General features: G+C 38.3%; 1 protein-coding gene across 1 annotated transcript; it reads left to right on the top strand.

Annotated features, from left to right (window-relative positions):
• On the top strand, nt 1–1,342 carry LOC110415418 (Gibberellin-regulated family protein). The gene is made up of 4 exons (XM_021427073.2): nt 1–211; nt 637–696; nt 789–822; nt 927–1,342. The coding sequence occupies exons 1-4, from the start codon at nt 143–145 to the stop codon at nt 1,106–1,108; spliced, it is 345 nt and encodes a 114-aa protein (XP_021282748.1). The 5' UTR covers nt 1–142; the 3' UTR covers nt 1,109–1,342.
• The last annotated feature ends 16,876 nt before the right edge of the window (nt 1,343–18,218 follow it).

Below are 18,218 nucleotides of genomic sequence, written 5' to 3'. Positions count from 1 at the left end.
CCAAATCTTCAACCATGGTTTCCAACTACTTATAAATACCTCCTCAAGGGCCTAACGGCCTTAATTGCAGCAACAAATTCTCTCTGGGCAGTTGCTTCTCTCTCTCGGTTCAGTATAGCAGTCGCCGTACTCTTTTAAAGCAATGACAGGGAAGCTTACTATTGTGATGTTCTTTCTTGTTATCATGCTACTTTTACTAGCACAGAACAATGTGAGTTTCTCTCCTCCTATCCAGTGCTTTTTCTTTTACCAGGCCACAAGTTACTACATTTTTTCTTTCTTGCTCATCTTCTAACTCTTCTTTTTTTTCGACCATTAATTTTACACTTAAGTAATTAGTGCAGTTATTTTAATTCTTCCCCATCTAACCCTTTTTATTTTTAACCACAAATTAATTTGTCCACAGAAAAAGCAAAAAAATAATTTATCATCTGCACTTAGGGATTATTAGCTGCTTTGTAATTCTAATTGTAATTCATTATAAGTTGTTCGTTGTCATATGAAAAGAAAACATAGAAAAGAACTCTTGGATTATATGTAGATTTTTGCATTCTTGCCTTCCAAAAAGGGTGCATAGAAATATAATTGAAGTGTGATCCTATTTTAATTTTATAACTGAATGATATAAATCCCCAGGCTAGCAGCATTAAAGAGGCACCTGCTCCACAGCCCCAGCCACCTAGCAACTTCACAACGGTGACATATAATATTTGCAAGAGATACGCCACCTTGTTTTCTATTTCTTTCCTTATGTCCTCAAATGCTAATCATTTTCTTTTGGATTTCAGCATGGAATCACTCAAGGCAGCCTTCATCCCCAAGGTAAAAAACACAAGCTCACCGAGTCTTTATAAAATATAGTAATGGAATTTACGAGAGTAGTACTGTGGGTAATTTCGATATGTTTGGGTTGCAATGCAATGCAGAGTGCGGCCCTCGCTGCACTTTTAGATGTTCAAAGACACAATACAGAAAGCCATGCCTGTTCTTCTGCCGGAAGTGCTGCGCCAAGTGCTTGTGTGTGCCACCAGGGACTTACGGAAACAAGCAAGTCTGCCCTTGCTACAACAATTGGAAGACCAAGAGAGGAGGACCCAAGTGCCCTTAATTCAAGAGACCAGTTGTCTGGAGGCCCTTCGCTATTTGACTTCCGCTTCTACCTACCCATATCACGTTCAATTTCCTTTATTTCTTTTGTCTGCTGATGCTGTGAACAATTCCTGTGTCGATCGTGTGTAATCAAGCTGATTCTTCATGCAGCTTCAACATTTACCTTTTCAAAAGTTAATTTGTAAATATATTTATTTTGTTATGACCAATATATTCATGTTTCTTCGCGCTCCATTTCCTATGTGGAAGGAAATTGGGTTTGTCTAATATTAGCCTTCAGTTAAAGAGTAAGGTAGAAGTTTGAATTTGTTTATTCTAGTATTTTAATTTGGTGAATTTAGTTCTCTGCCACAATTTTAATAAATTTAGTTTTTGTAGTTTTATTAAAAATCATTTTAAGACAACTGATTTAGTATTTTTTTTTTTTTAAATTGGATGATTTGGCATTTTAGACTTGTAGCCGTCTAAGGACTCTCCAAGAAGTATCACAACTGACCTTATAGTATCAACACAACCTGCAAAATCATTGTCAACATATGCAATTGGCTTCAAGGGAGAATTGGAAGAGAAGAGAATTCCTTGTCATGGGACCTACCTTAAGATACCTTAGAATTCTGACGCTGCGTGCTTGGCTTATTCAAATTGAGCTAATGTTTGAAATGAGTATGCAATATCGTGCCCAGTAAAAGTCAAATAAAGCAATCTCCCAATTTACCACCTGCATTTGCTTGCATCTATTAATTGCTCCTGATCTGAATCTGTCTTGATGATCTTTTGATTATAATCCACAGGAGTAGAAATTGGTTTAGCACTTAGCAAGCCATATTCATTAAGCAAGTCTAATGCATATATATTTCCTCTGCCAAATAAAAACTTATTGTTTTGACCTTGCAATTATAAGACCTAAGAAGTACTATGGAACTCCTAGGTCCTTAAGCTTGATATTAGATTTCAAATATTGCTTAACATTTGCTTTGAATGATGTTTCTAAACTAGAAATGACTATATATCATCAACATACACAAGTAATATAACAAACCCCATCTTAGTGTGTTTGGTGAATATTAATAGTCTGATTTTGATTGTCAAAAGCAAAATTGTAACAAGCACTTGATGAATTTAGAATTCCATTGTCTTGAGGATTGTAATTTAAGACCATACAATGACTTGTGAAGCTTGCAAATTAGTTGCTTTGACTTGTCATGATACTCCCCCTTAACAACATAACCCTGTGGGAGATCCATAAATACCTCTTAATGAAATCACCATGAAAGAGGGCATTGTTGATGTCTAGTTATGACAAATGCCATCCCTTTGATGCTACCAAAGTTGAAAAAACCTTACAATAGTCTGCTTTGCCATAATACTAAATGTCTGTTAAAAATCAAAAACATTCTCTTTGATTGTAGCCCTTGGCAACAAGTCTTGCCTTCTATCTTCCAACAATGCTGTCAGCAAGAAGCTTGATCTTGTAGACCCATTTATAGCCAATGGAATGAGAACTAGGTGGTGTTGTGAAATGGATGTAAAACCAAAACTTTGAGAGACGAAAAAAAAACTTTTTTGAGAAAAAAGCTAAAACCTGAGAAAAGAGAATGAAAATTGATTTCTTTTTTAAATAGGCCCCATGCATAAGATGTTTTTGACAATAGACTTTTTTTTAAATTTTAACTGTTTTTAGCCAAGAGAATTAAAATTTAGACAAATTTACCCTTAATGAAATCGATCCATTTATTTGGCTCCGCACCTCAACCTGAAGCCTATTAACAGGTCAAGTATGTTTATATCTACACTTCAAATCAACTCATATTCTTTGAGCTTTCCTTTTCAAACTATTCATCTCTGAAGTATTCCTTACCAGAAAAAAAAACATTAAAGCATTTTAGAGTAGTTTTTGATATACGAAGAAAACCTTTGAGCGTTTTGAGTATTTTTAAGCATTTTGAAATGATTTTTGATATATGAACAAAAACTTTGAACATTTTGAGCATTCTTTGTCAAGTAGGTATATTCGTTAATTATGTTGTAAAATGCAATATGGTGTATCATTTGAAGTTGTTGATCTTGTTAAATGAAATTCAATAATTTTGGTGATTTTTGGGCATTACGTGACTAATTTTTAAGCATTGCGTGACTTACTTTGTACATTGCGTGACTGACTTTGGGCACTGTGTGACTTATTTTTAGGTATTACGTGACTAGTTGGTAAGCATTGCATGACTTGTTAGTAAGCCATTGCATGACTTGTTAGTAAGCCATTGCATGATTTGTTAGTACACTATTGCGTGACTAGTTAATAAGCCATAGTGTAACTAGTTAGTAAGGTATTGTGTGACTTAGGCATTACTTAAAAATCAATCACGCAATGCCTAAAAACTAGTCACACACTAATTAAGTCACACAATGCTTAAAAATCAGTCTCGTAATACTTAAAACCTAGTCTAATCAATTTCAACTTCTCAACTTTGGGGTTCTATGGTTCTATGAATAAATCAATAAACTCAAGAACCTAAAACATGTCTTTTTTTTTTTTGCTAAGCCATGAAATTGTGCATTTCATAAAAGATAAGTTACAAAACTCTATAATCTTCCAAATCAAGACAAAATATATCTTTATCGGGAGGGTTTTGCTCACTTCTTTTATGTAAAAACAAAATATACTCCATTTACAAAATATTTCCTTAATAATTTCAACTTAAAATCTCAAAGAAACATGCTTAACAATCATCCCAATCTTAAACACAACAGAATCGTGAACCACCATAAAACCCATCAAACATGCTTTAGCTGTCCCTTCTCCCTGAGCTTTGAAAACATCATCAAAAAGCATCCAGTTACCACATTCATCATGCTACCTGGAATCATCATAGAAGAGCAAAATTGCTATTTATCACCTTTGAAAACCCCAAGATCCACAATCCAAAAATAAAATAAAATAAAATAAAAAAGAACTTGATATCATCTCTGCTCTTTAAATAGCGAGATAGACAGTATTTGATCAAAGAAAGAAATCGAGATTTAATTTTAAAATTTTTGTCTGAATGGTGGGATAGAGAAAACTGAAACCATTTTAATTGTCTGGAATTGTTTAAAGGGTATTGTTGTCAAGTCAGATCAAAAATTAATTAAAAATAATTAAAATTATAAAAAAATATTTTTAAATTGAACTTACGAAAAAGGTTATTTCTCACAAATTTTTTATGAAAATACTTAACAGTAAAAAGATGCATAACCCAACATTTTCTTCATGCAATTCCATTTTTGTAGTATCGAGTTATATGAGAAAGAAAAGACAAGAAAATAAACATAAAGGACAGGTGGATAGACAATGACAGCTAGGTGAGCAATTCCAAGTTTATTACTTTGTACTGGAAATACAATTAGACCTTAACACGTGGAAGCTGCCATAGCATAGCAACTAATAGAAAAGATAACAACAAGGAATAGTAAAATGGAAAATTAAAGATAAAGGAAATTGACATAGTAAGCAGGTCATGTGATAGCAATCACGTGACTTCATCTTCCTTAACCTAGAATTATTTTGGCGCGGGACTCCATTACTAAGTAGTATTCAGAAAACTTAGTGCAAAGGTAGAAACCATTCTCAAAACACTTGCTTGGTTTCTATTTTGCTGACTCCCAACCTTGATTTCAGATAAGCAAATTTATCTTTGCTTAAGCCCTTTGTAAAGATGTTAGGAAGTTATAGTGTTTCATAGTGATTTTTCCATTCTGCACTACTTTTTTGATGAAGTGGAATTTGACTCGAATATGCTATGATCTTTCATGTTGCACAGGATTTTTAGCAATGGATATTGTTGATTTATTATCAAGCCACAAAATAGTTCTTTCTTTCTATTTAAACCCCAAATCACCAAGAATTTCCTTAGCCACAGGGCGTGATTTGCAGTAGAAGCTTCAACGATGTATTTGGCCTCAGTAGAAGACTAAGCAACCGCTTTCTGTTTCATGGAATTCCAAGAAAAAATAGCACTTCCAAATGAGAAACAAAAACCACTTGTACTTTTGGAATCATCAAGGCATCTTGCCCAGTCAATATTGCAGTAGCCAACCAGTTCTTTGCTTTCATTTTTACTGAATTTGAGACCATAACGAATGGTACATTTTATATACCTAAACAACCTTTTTGCAGCAAAAGAGTGAATCTTGGAAGGTGCTTGCATATATCTCGAGAGTACACATGCAGAATACATAATGTCAGGCATAGAAGCTGTTAAATATAACAAACTTCCAATTAAACTTCTATAGATTGAGCTTATAGTAGCAAGAGCTTGATCATTTTTGCAGAATTTATCACCTGATACCAATGATGTATCAACCATTTTACAAGCTTCCATATTAAACATTTTCAAAAGTTCCTTAGCATATTTACTTTGATGAATGTAAATATACTTAGGAGATTGTATAAATTCCATACCAAGAAAATAGCTCATCTCCCCTAAATCTATCATATTGAATTCAAGTTTCATTTGCATCTTGAAATCATTCAAAACATAACTGTTTGGCCCCATTACTAGAAGGTCATCAACATTAAAAGAGACTATAAGAGTTACAAAGCCATTTGTGTTCTTCACATACAAAGCAAGATCAAAGATTGTATCAAACTATCTTTAAACAGTAAGGCACAATGGTTTTCTACTAATTGCCCAACACTACATAAGTTTTGTGTTACCTCATGAACATAATATACCTCTGATATGAACTTTGTACTAGTTAAAGTCTCCACTGTTAAAGTTCCTGAGCCAATAATCTTCAGATAAAGACCATTGCCAATCTCCACTCTTGCTTTGAAGTTTCTATCCAAGGTAATAGAGATTTGATCATCTCCTATCATGTGATTGGAACAACCACTGTCTACTAACCATACATTTTTTTTTGGAACAACAGTGGTCTTAGCCATAAATAGATGTTCATTAGCTGCTTCAGTATGCTTAGCTACAGCCATCTTTTCATTTGTGTGTGCACCCTTAGCTTTACACTCCTTTTTCACATGTCCTAGTTAGTTATAGGACCTACACTTGACGTTAGGCTTGCACCAATAGAACTTAGGAGTATAAGTTCTTTTGTTCCAATATTGGCAAGAAGGATATTTTTGACCCTATTTACCTTGTTTCCCATCTACATATTTCTTTTCTTTATCTTTCTTGTCTCTTGTGACCTTTTTTGAGCTTCTATTATTGACTCTAAGATCCTTAGTTTTAGCTATCAAAGCATTCTCCACCAAGTTTTCATGCATGATAGAACTTCTTTATTCTTGGGCTTGCAAGGCTTCACAAGCTTAGTTACTGTGTACTGAGACAAGTTTTTTAAGTCTTTCAGAAAGGAGATTTTGGCTTTAAATTTCTCTAGTAGACTCATAAGTACATTATTTACTATTCTTTTTTCTGTTAAGTTTTTTCCCAAAAGCCTAAGTTGATTAGCAACCTTCATTACCTTGTATGAAAATACCTTGATACTTTATTTTCCTTCATTTTCAATATTTCAAACTCCCTTAATAGAGTAAGTACTTGTATTTACTGAGTCTTCTTACTACCTTGGAACTGTACTGTCAACTTGTCCCAAGCCTCTTTGAGTGATTTACAAGTCATGATTCTTATGAAGATTGAATTAGACACGGCTGCGTGGATACAAGAGAGAACATTGTATCTTTTTGCCATTTTCTCACTATGTTGCTTTAGGTAAGCCATGGTAGGATTTGTTAGACTCAAATAAGGAGGCTTTCCCTCAATTTTTATACCTCCCACAAATTGAAAGCTTTGAGAAAAGCTTTCATTTTTACTGTCTATATAGCACAGTTTTCTCTAGAGAAGATTGGTGATATAGGAATGTTGAAACTTGTAGACACCATTAAAGCTAGATAAGTTGCAGATAATGAAGAAAAAGAACAAAAGAACAAATCTTTGAAAGATACTGGATTTTTCTTAGAAAAAACATAAAAAAGAGCTAAGGTCTTGTAAGATCCTTTTACATCTTTCATACCATTTTGTGAAATGTATCTAAAACCAAAACTTTGAGAAAAGAAAAAAAATACTTTTTTGAGAGAGAAGCTAAAACCAGAGGAGAGAGAATGAAAATAGTAAAATGGTGCAGAACCTAACATTTTCTTCATGCAATTACCTTTTTGTAGAATCGGGTTGTATGAGAGAGAAAAGATAAGAAAATAAACATAAAGGACAGATATACAAACATTGATAGCTGGGTGAGCAATGCTAGGTCTAGTACCTTGTTCTAGAAATACAACGAGGCCTTAACATCTGGAAGCTACTATAGCATTATAACCAACATAAAAGATAACAAGAAGGAATAATAAAATGGAAAATTAAAGATAAAGAAAATTGACATAGTAAGTAGGTCACATGATGGCAATCACGTGACTTCTTTTTCCTTAACCTAGAATTGTTTTGGCACGGGATTCCATTGCCGAGTAGTATTCAAAAAACTCAGTGCAAAGATAGAAACCATTCTCAACAAGTGGAAGAGGCATTATTGTCCAAGTGCCATAGGTTTCCACAGCACCTAATTCTAGTTACATATATAGCTTTATATATAGAGCATACTTGATAGCTTGATGGTATGTTTAAGGTTCAAGAATGAATGTATTAAAAGCCTCATAGGATGGTGAAAGTTTTTGAGAAAAGATAAATTAAGTGATAAGATAGGCAGTTACTAGGTTAGATGTAAGACAAGTAATAACAATGTTTGTCTGAGTGTTACAAGAAGGTAAATTGTACTGATCAGCTTCCAAATATTTGGGAGGATGTGTATACCTATTACCCTTCCTAGGAAGAATAAGCTGGGCAAGATTAGAAGTAGAATTAATAGCAGTAGAAAGGGGATGGGCAAAATAATCTTAAAAAATATCAAATATAATAGAATTTGGATTTTCATTGTTTAGAGCAAGATTTTCTTTAAAAACATGAAATGGTGTTTGAGAGACTTCATATTAATAGAAGAATTATGAAGATTTGGATTGGTAAAAACATTAAAATAAAAAATTGGAGGCAAGGCTATTAGACAAGGGTGAAATAATGATAAGAATATTAGCATCATAAGTATTTGTGGGTGTCATTTGTTGAAAAGGAAATCCATTTTCATGAAAAATGGCATCCCTAGATATAAAACACTAGTGAGTATGTAGATCTTATAATTCGTAACCTTTCATTCCTACTTAGATAGCCAATGAACACGTATTAATTAATTTTAAGTTGGAATTTCTTTCTATTTTGTAACAAAGTTGAAGCAAAACAAAGAGAACCAAATAATCTAAGATGAGAGGACGTAGGTAGTTTATGAAATAACATTTCAAAAGGAGTTTTATGCTTAATAATAGGTGTAGGAACTCTGTTTATAAGATGAGCAACTATTAACACAACATGACCCAAAATTTAATTGGTAAATGAGAATGAAACAGGAGAGACCTAGTTACAACAAGTAAATGTAGGTGTTTTCTTTCTACAATGCCCATTTCTTGAGGTGTATCAACAGATGATGAATTATATCATTGGATGAATAAAACTTAGAAAGATGGAATTATAGGCCATTATTTGACCTAAGGGCTTTAATTTTGATAGAAAACTAAGAATCATTTTGCAAAATGAAAGAATGATGGAAGAAACATTAGATTTGGATTTCAGTAAATAAGTCCATGTAAACCTAGTAAAGTCATAAAAAATGGTAAGAAAATAATGAAATCCATCAAGTGAAGGCATTGAATTGGACTTTACACATTAATATGAATCATATCAAAAGTTGCATTTGTAGATTGAACATGAATTGAAAAAGACAATCTTTACGGCTTTGCCAATGGACAAACAAATCAAGACAAATTTTAATTACAAACTACATCAGAACATATTTGTTGAACATGTTTTTTTTTTTTTCCTAAGGGTACAAGTCCTAATGTATAATGCCACACATCAAACTTGCTAGGCAATGCGTTCCAAGTATTAACAGAAGCTTTAAAAAAAAAAAAAGGAACAAATTGATTAACATAAAATTGTCTAAAGTTTACGTTCGTCCAAGGTCCATTGCATGAAGTACAAACCTGCTTGTAATTTAGCAAGCCCAATCATTGCCCATGTATTGATGTCCTAGATAAAGCAATGTGTATCAATGAAGAATAGGCAATACTTTCGAGACTCTGTAAGCTTAGTAACAGATATCAAATTGAATTGGAAAAATAGGACATACAACACATTCTTTATAGTTTTTTTTTTTTTTGAAGTTAGAAATTCTCATTGGGCCTAGCTACCCTGTTAAAGTTTTATTAAATAAGGAAAATAAATACATGAAGGAGAGGGATATAAACTTGACCTCCAGAATTACATAAGAGATGAGAGAAAGAAGACAAAAAGGGTACTACTTTCCTTGCATAAATTTTATGATTACACAAGATAAGTAATACCATTTTAATACAAAAGCTAAAGCCCAAAAAAAAAAAAATCCTAGTCGAGAAATTGCTTTCCTTGCATATTTATCACAAATGCAAGGGAAAGATAATATTTCTCTATTACAAGAAGCTAAAAACACAAAATAAATAACGAGTATTACTTAAAGAAGATTTAATCTATCTAATTTTAATATACCTCTCAGGGTACCTTTTGCAATATGAAACACTCGAAATCCTGCATGTGAATGACCTTGATTGGAGAGAAAATCTGCTGCATGATTCCTTTCTTTGTGGATGCGAGTGATTCTATAATCAAAACCTTTAAAGCATTTCCAGCACATTCTATATGGTTAATAATGGTGAGCCTCTCATTGTTCCTATATTTGATACTAATGCCTTGGCATTGTTTTGCATTTGCACAAACATATGATGAATTGCCCTTGAATAATATGGTCTGAAGCTTGTGTCTATGATCCAAGAATTGTGATTAATCATGCATGTGTCATGATGGAATTTATTGACAGAATAATCATTAAAAATTGAAAGGCATATAAGATAAAAAAATTATACCCAAAATAGCAGAATTGACAATTATAGGAGTGGACTACAGAGGAGTTATTGCAGTTGTATTATTTTCAGCATCAGGTTTATGCTCATTGATAAGGGCCATCAATCTTTGAAGTTACTTCTTTGTAAGTGATACTTAAAGTTTCAATTAAAAATTGTTAATATTTTTAATAAATTATAAAAAAATTAATGTTTAAAACCATAAATTATAATAAAAAATATTTTTATCTTTTTATTATTTATTTCTTTGTTCTTTTAAAGCTATTTTTGTCAACTAAACAGTGTAATAAGTTAGAATTTCAATTCTATTCTATGAACCAAACTACATATAGTAACTATTTCTATAATATCCTATTTTCACAAAATAAATATTCTATTCCTGTTATATTTTATTTTGAAAACCAAATGTGCTATCAGTTATTTTTTTGACATAATACTCAAATAAATCTGTAATTATTCAAGAAAATTTAAATAAACTTACACTTTTATTGCGTTCAATCAAATGTTTATATTTTTATTATTGTCAATCAAAAATCTGTAATTATTCAAGAAAATTTAAATAAACTTACACTTTTATTGCGTTCAATCAAATTTTTATATTTTTATTATTGTCAATCAAACTCTTATATTTATATTTTGTCAAATAAGCCTATATGACAAATGATTATCTAATTGTTAGTAGACAAAATATCATTTGTCATATTATCCACGTCACACTGATATGGTGTTAATGTAGAGAGTAAAAAATATCATATAATCATCTTACAAATTAATATATCATGTCATCATCAATATGATATGTTAATATGTCACATCATCATCAAATTAGATATATAATATGTGACATTAACGTCACATGATATAAATAATAAATTATATTTTAACTAAGTTAATTATTAATAATAAAAACTTATTTTGACTCAAAATAAAAATATAATAATTTATTTAAATTTTTTTAAATATTATAATTTTTGTCTAAATGAGTGTCTGGCTAAAAGAAAATACCTAATATTTACTCCTAAAGTTTGATTCATTTACATTTTATATTTATTGAAACTAATTGGACACAACTTGAATACAAAAAGTCGTCTGATTTAACATTGCCTTCGAGTTTTAGCTCGAAGACACGTTGTGGAGGCTACACTTACCACGCCTTGGTTCAAGTTGCCTTGCCTGTGGAAAGCGAGGTAGCTGGCTAGGTAAGTGGTAGGTAGTGCAGAGATGTCGCTAATGGCAAACGGCCTTTTTAAGGATTGGTTGGTTTAGAAAGCAATGGAAATGGTATCAACGGATGATCACATGGAGTTGACTTAAACTCTCATGGGTACTGTGCCAAATACAAGATGATATTGGCTGCTGATGTATTTAATTTCTTTGACCAAGACCCAAAAAAGACAAAATAGTAGAAAAGCTCATCATTTCTTTCGTGTTTAATTTCCAACCTCAGGCTTAGATTTTTCTAAGCTCTTTAATGTGTTGCGCCAAAGAATATTTGGGCATATTCCTTTCCTGTTTCTACCAACCTAGGTGCCAACGGTTGTAGCACGCTGCTTCTCCTAACTCTTTGCTGTATTCTTTCTACCCCATCTTCTCTACCTTCAATTAATCCATCAACTTCGAACGAAATTCTTGCCAAAGAACGAGGAAGAGAAAAGAAAGAAAACAAGTTTCGTTCTCTCTAAACAAGGGCCTTGGGTCTCTTGCTTACATCCACATCCACATCCACCAGTGAAATAATTCTTCAATTTTTTTACTAGGAAATTAAAATATAATAAAATTGACTTGTATGATTTTTCAAACCAAATTAAAATAGAATTCTAATTACCCGAAAGCTAAACAGGCCTTGCACAATAGGGAAAATCTTCACTGGTTTGGAAAAAAAACTTTAAAATCGTAGCTAGCTTTTGATTGTGTCAATATAAGATTGGAGGGCTTTGTTTATATATTTTAATCTTGAAGTATCAAATAGGATTATTCTTTAGTTTCTTGAATCTTCTTGTTTCTACTAGTTTTTCTGTTGAATTTTGCAACTTCTATAATTGTACATTGAGAAAATTCTTTGGTTATTGCATTCCGACAAGATGAAATCAAATCATGAGCAAAGATAGTAGCCCATCCAAAATGTCTGAATTTTGGTTATGTTGATCCAACAGTCTAAACCTTAACAATAACTGAAAATCATCATATTATTGTTCTCACAACAAAGGGTATAAGAAATTACACAACGCAATATTTTAGCTATATCTTACAAGATCCTCTCACACTAGTTGAAACTCATTCAAGAAGAATCCGAAAGCTCCTCCGGAATCACAACCAACCATGAAAGCGAGTTTTGAGGTAACTTGACTTGTTCCCGTCGATTTTGAATGTAAGCCCTACCAGCTTTCGCCTTGTCGCCTCATGGACGCTAGTCTTGTTACCTTGGTGAACCATAGTGGCAGGCTGCCTAGTATCATCGGCGACCCCCGTCTTCTGGCTCTGCATGGTCAGAGCTGCTGCAGGAGTAGCATCGGCAGGCGGCGTAGACTGTACTGAGACGAGGGTAGAAGAAATCTGTGAAAAAAATTTATACTGAAGACCAGCCATGGAAAGACTTGAATCTAGAATTTTGGTTGTTTATTTTTCCTGACAGGGGAATTATGGGGTTTGGAAGTATGTTATAGAAAGGGAAAGAGGGGCTTCTTCACTTTGCCTGGCTTGGGATTCAAGCCATTTATAAAACGTGTGAGGTAACATGGTGTGTGTGTCACGGGCCACAGTCCAGACCCACCAGGAGGCCCAAGAAGTGACATAGTCCGGACCCGCCAGGAGGCCCAAGAGGGTGCCAGCCACTAGACCCATGTAGGGGGGCTGCTGGAAAATTCAAATTTTCCCTCCCAACCGAATTTCTAGAACCTTCCAAAACTTTGGAGGGAAATCTTTTGGGGGGGGAATACTTTGAATTGAAAACTTTGGAGGGAAATCTTTTGGGGGGAATACTTTGAATAAAAACTTTGGAGGGAAAAGTGGGTGGGGAACCTTGGCTATAAATAGCCCATCCACCATTTGTAAATCACCATTAGAATCTATTCTTGCATCCTTTGTATTTCAATTCATTCAATATAGAGTTTAGTTTTTCTCTAGCATTCTCTTCCCGTTTCCTTCCTTGTTTATGCAAGCTTGCTTGCCGCTTAAAGCCATTGTGGGAGTGTTGAGTGCTTGTGGCGAGTAAGGCTGACTTGGGTTCTACTGCCGAGCTAAGGGCTGAACCCGAGGCCGCACGGAAGGTGGTCTGAAGAATCGCCCCGTGACAGTTGGTATCAGAGCCGTTGCACTCCAGGTGTTCGACAGAATTCCCAGAGTGTTGCGATCCAGGTGTTCGACAAAATTCCCAATCCAAGTGGAAGTGTCTGCGACCCAGGTGCTCGACGAAATCCCCAAAGCAAGTAGGAGGTGATTGAAAGGAAGGAATGGCCACCAGCGGATCAAACATGCCCGAGAGACTCTCGAGGTCAGAGAAACACGTGCTGGTCGGAAGGCAAAGTCCGCCTCACGTGACCCAATCCCTGGCTGGATGCTAGGCTATCCAGGGTGAGGTAACTGTGGGCGAGACCCGTGACCGCCTCGATGTGCAGGAGGAGCACATGGAAGAGCTTCATGCTCGGACGAGGAACTCAAAGGAGAAGTCCAATGATGATGAGGGAGACCTTTGAGACGGCCATGGAACGAAACGCCCAACTGGCGAGAGAAATGGAAGCCTTGAGGCGGGAGCTGGATGAATTGAAGGAGGAAGTGCGGACAGCAAGGGCCAATAGTGGCCGAGAGGCTGCCGCACACACAGAAGTAGGCTAGATGTGCCTAAACCGAGAGAATTCCGAGGCCGGAGGGATGCCAAGGAAATAGACAACTTTCTCTGGGGCTTGAGCAATACTTCAAAGCCACTGGGATCGTGATGGATGACCGTCGAATCATTGCGGCATCCATGTATCTGGGAGATACAGCACTGCTTTGGTGGAGGAGGCGGTGCGATGATAGCTCGGTGGAGCACCGTTCTCACGTGGGCAGATTCCAGCGGAGTTAGCCCAGCAATTCTACCCGAATACGCCATGGACGAGGCGAGGGGCAAGCTGCGTAGCTGGTCCAACGTGGGGAGATCCGGGACTATGTGAAGGAGTTCAGCGAGCTGGCCCTTCAAGTGGTGATCTAGGGGAGAGGGGGCCCTCTTCACCTTCATGGATGGTTTGAAACCATGGGCCAAGCAAGAGTTGCAGAGGCGAGGCGTGCAAGACCTCACTCGAGCCATGGCAGTGGCTGAAAGCTTGGTAGATTACTCTCGAGCCGACAAGGACAAACCTACGCCACCAAGCCAAAGGATAAAGGTAAGGGATGGGCGGATAAAAATAGGCAGCACAAGAATAAGGGCTGGGTGGACAGAGATAACCAGCCTAAGGATGGTGGCGAGGGCAAGCCACAATCGAAATGGAGAGGAATTCTACCTCAAAATGGAGATCTTTTCAGAAACAAGGAGGACCAACCGACGTGTTGCTTCTTGTGTGACGGACCACATCGGGTCCGAGATTGCCCAAAGCGCACCAAGCTAGTGGCGATAGCCTCGGAGGAGGAGCCACAATCAGACCAGGCAGCGCGATTGGGCTCAGTGCTGCTGGGGGCAGTAAGCAAGACGAGTAGCCGAGCCAAGGGGCTCATGTATGCTGATATGATCATAGCAGGACAATCGGTGAGGCACTGGTGGATACGGGCGCTTCTGAACTCTTCGATCTGAACAATGTGCTGCTAACCTAGGCAAAATCTAATAGCGCAGGCGGCTGGGTAAAAACTGTGAACTCCAAGAGAGTGCGCACGAAGGGCATTGCAAGGGGATCGATGTGCAACTTGGCAGTGGCATGGAGCTGTGGACATCGAGATAATCCCGATGGATGATTATGATGTAGCCGTGGGGATCGGCTTCCTAGACAGAGTCCAAGCTGTTCTCGTGCCGCACAACGATTGCATTTGCATCTTGGATCAAAGGGGGCAATGCGTAGTGCCAGTCAGACGAGGACGTACTCAGCCAACAAAAACATTGTCTGCCATGCAGCTAGCCAAGGGCATGCGCAAAGGTGAGCAGACATTTGCTGCGGTGCTGAGTCTAGAAGACACCCCGGCAATTAAATCAAGGCACCGGTAGAAGTCCTAGAGGTGCTGGAGGAATTCCAAGATGTAATGCCTCCTAAGCTGCCAGGCCACTTGCCTCCCGCACGAGAAGTGACCATCATATCGAGCTAGTACCAGGGGCACAGCCGCCTGCCAAGGCACCATATCGGATGGCGCCTCCGAGCTAGCAGAACTGAGAAAGCAGCTTGGGGAGCTTATTGACGCTGGATTTATCAGGCCATCCAAATCCCTTTCGGAGCTCCCGTATTGTTTAGAAGAAAACATGATGGTCTTTAAGGCTATGCATCGACTACCGAGCTTTGAACAAGCTCACGTCAAGAACAAGTACCCGATCCCGCTTATAGCTGACTTGTTCGATCAGCTGGGCAATGCGCGCTGGTTTTCAAAGTGGACTTACGATCGGGGTACTACCAGGTGAGGATAGCTGCGGGGGACATATCCAAGACGGCTTGCGTGACTCGCTATGGGGCATACGAGTTCTTGGTTATGCCATTGGGATTAACCAATGCACCAGCAACATTCTGTACCTCTGATGAACAAGGTATTACAACCCTTTCTTGACAAATTCGTAGTTGTATACCTTGATGATATTGTTGTCTATAGCCACTCATTACAAGACCATGTTGAACACCTACGGCTTGTTTTTGAGGCCCTTAGACAGCATAAGCTATTCGTGAAAAGGGAAAAATGTTGCTGGTTTGCATGAGGTGCCATTCTTAGGGCACATTGTGGGGGATGGCAGAATCCGGATGGACCCGTCCAAAGTAAGTGCTATCCAGGAATGGGAACCGTCTGTCAAAGTAAGGGAACTGAGATCCTTCCTTGGGTTGGCCAACTACTACCGCCGTTTGTCAAAGGATACTCAAGCATTGCGGCACCACTAACGGACATGCTGAAGAAAGGCCGGTGTGGGAATGGAATGCCGCAAGCCAACATGCCTTTGATCGGCTGAAACAGGCAATGAGTGAACAACCGGTGTTGAGATTGCCGGATCATATACTACCGTACGAGGTACAACGACGGATGCAGTGACTTTGCCATTGGCGGGGTACTAATGCAAGATGGCATCCAATCGCGTATGAAAGCCGAAAACTGAACGATACCGAGAGACGGTACACGGTTCAGGAAAAGGAGATGACGGCAGTGGTGCATTGCTTGCGATTATGGCGGCACTACTTATTGGGGCCAAATTGTAGTGCGGACTGATAATTGGCCACATCCTACTTTCAAAGCCAAAAGAAGTTAAGCCCGAAACAAGCCAGATGGCAAGACTTTTGGCAGAGTTCGATTATGAGCTGGAGTATGAGCCAGGCAAGGCTAACTCAGTGGCTGACGCCTTAAGCAGAAAGGCTACACTGGCTGCCATCAGTGAAGTGCGCACAGAGCTGCTACTCTCATTCGGATGGCAGGCAAGCGACCGACCGCGCAATCCATACTGGAGCAGCCACGGTAGGCAAGACCAGGCGGTTTTGGGTAAAAGAGGGGCTAGTATACACCAAGGGCAATAGGCTCTATGTTCCGCAGCATGGGGGCTTGCGGAAACAGCTATTGAAAGAGTGCCACGACAGCCCTTGGGCAGGGCATCGGGGATGCATCGGACGATGCATTGGTAAGCGCCAGTTATTACTGGCCTAGAATGGAAGATGACATTGAAAGCTATGTGCGGACCTGCTTGGTGTGCCAACAAGACAAGGTTGAGCAGCAGCGACCAAGGGGATTACTCAACCACTGCCAATACCAGAAAAAACAATGGACAGCGTAAGCATGGATTTCATCATGGGCTGCCCAAGGCAGATGGGTTCGGTAGCATTATGGTGGTGGTGAATAGATTTTCGAAATATGCCACCTTTATACCAGCCCCAAAAGAATGTCCTGCGGAAGAAGCAGCCAAGTTGTTCTTAAAGAACATGTCAAATACTGGGGCGTTCCGCACACATCATCAGCGATCGAGATGGCCGATTCACGGAAAATTCTGGACGGAATTATTTAAGCTGTTGGGGTCTGAATTGTGCTTTTCCACCAGCAACCACCCACAGACGGATGGACAAACCGAGCGGGAATGCATGCTGGAGCTCTACTTAAGGCACTTCGTGAGGGGCACGCAGTCCGACTGGCCAAAGTGGCTTGACATAGCACAATTCTCGCATAACCTACAGCGCAGCGAGTCCACCGGTCAAAGCCCGTTCGAAATCGTGATTGGACAACAGCCCCCACACCAAGTGCCATTGTCGTGGGCTATACAGGTCGCACCAGCGGCATACAAAACCGCTAGGGGCTGGGAAGAGCAGCGGACTTAGCTCGAACGTGTCTCCACAAAGCTGCAAAAAGGGCAAAGAAGTGGCAGATCAAACCGACTGGAAGCTCACTTCAGCGAAGGGGACATGGTGATGGTGAAGCTACACCTTATTTTGAGGAACAAAGGCTTGCACAAGGCCTGTTTAGAAGGAACGAGGCCCATATCGGTAATCAAGAGAATCGGCCAGGTGGCATACAAGTTGGACTTGCCGCTCAAGCCAAAGGTGCATCCGTATTTCATGTCAGCATGCTGAAGCCTTACCATGCAGATAAGAGACCCTAGCCGAAGGGTGAGCAATAGGCACCAGTAGGCATTCGAGCAGCGTACGACAAAGAGGTAGAAGAAGTGCTGCCGATAGAGTACTCGACGAAGCATCACTGCCCCAAATCAGTACCTGGTGAAATGGAAGGGACCACGAGTGAAGTTATTGGGAGTCTGCAGAAGATTTGTGGCAGTTCCAAGATTGGATTAACGCCTTCCACACGGCAGCGAGGACGCTGCCAGCTTAGGTGGGGGAGGGTGTCACGGGCCACAGTCCAGACCCACCAGGAGGCCAAGAAGTGACATAGTCCGGACCCGCCAGGACCAAGGGGTGCCAGCCCACTAGACCCATGTAGGGGGGCTGCTGGAAAATCAAATTTTCCCTCCCAACGAATTTCTAGAACCTTCCAAAACTTTGGA

The sequence above is a fragment of the Theobroma umbraticum genome, unplaced genomic scaffold (assembly GCF_002168275.2).
Source record: "Theobroma umbraticum cultivar Fairchild unplaced genomic scaffold, ASM216827v3 scaffold_147.0, whole genome shotgun sequence".
Taxonomy (NCBI): domain Eukaryota; kingdom Viridiplantae; phylum Streptophyta; class Magnoliopsida; order Malvales; family Malvaceae; genus Theobroma; species Theobroma umbraticum.
This window is presented reverse-complemented; position numbering and strand designations above follow the sequence as displayed.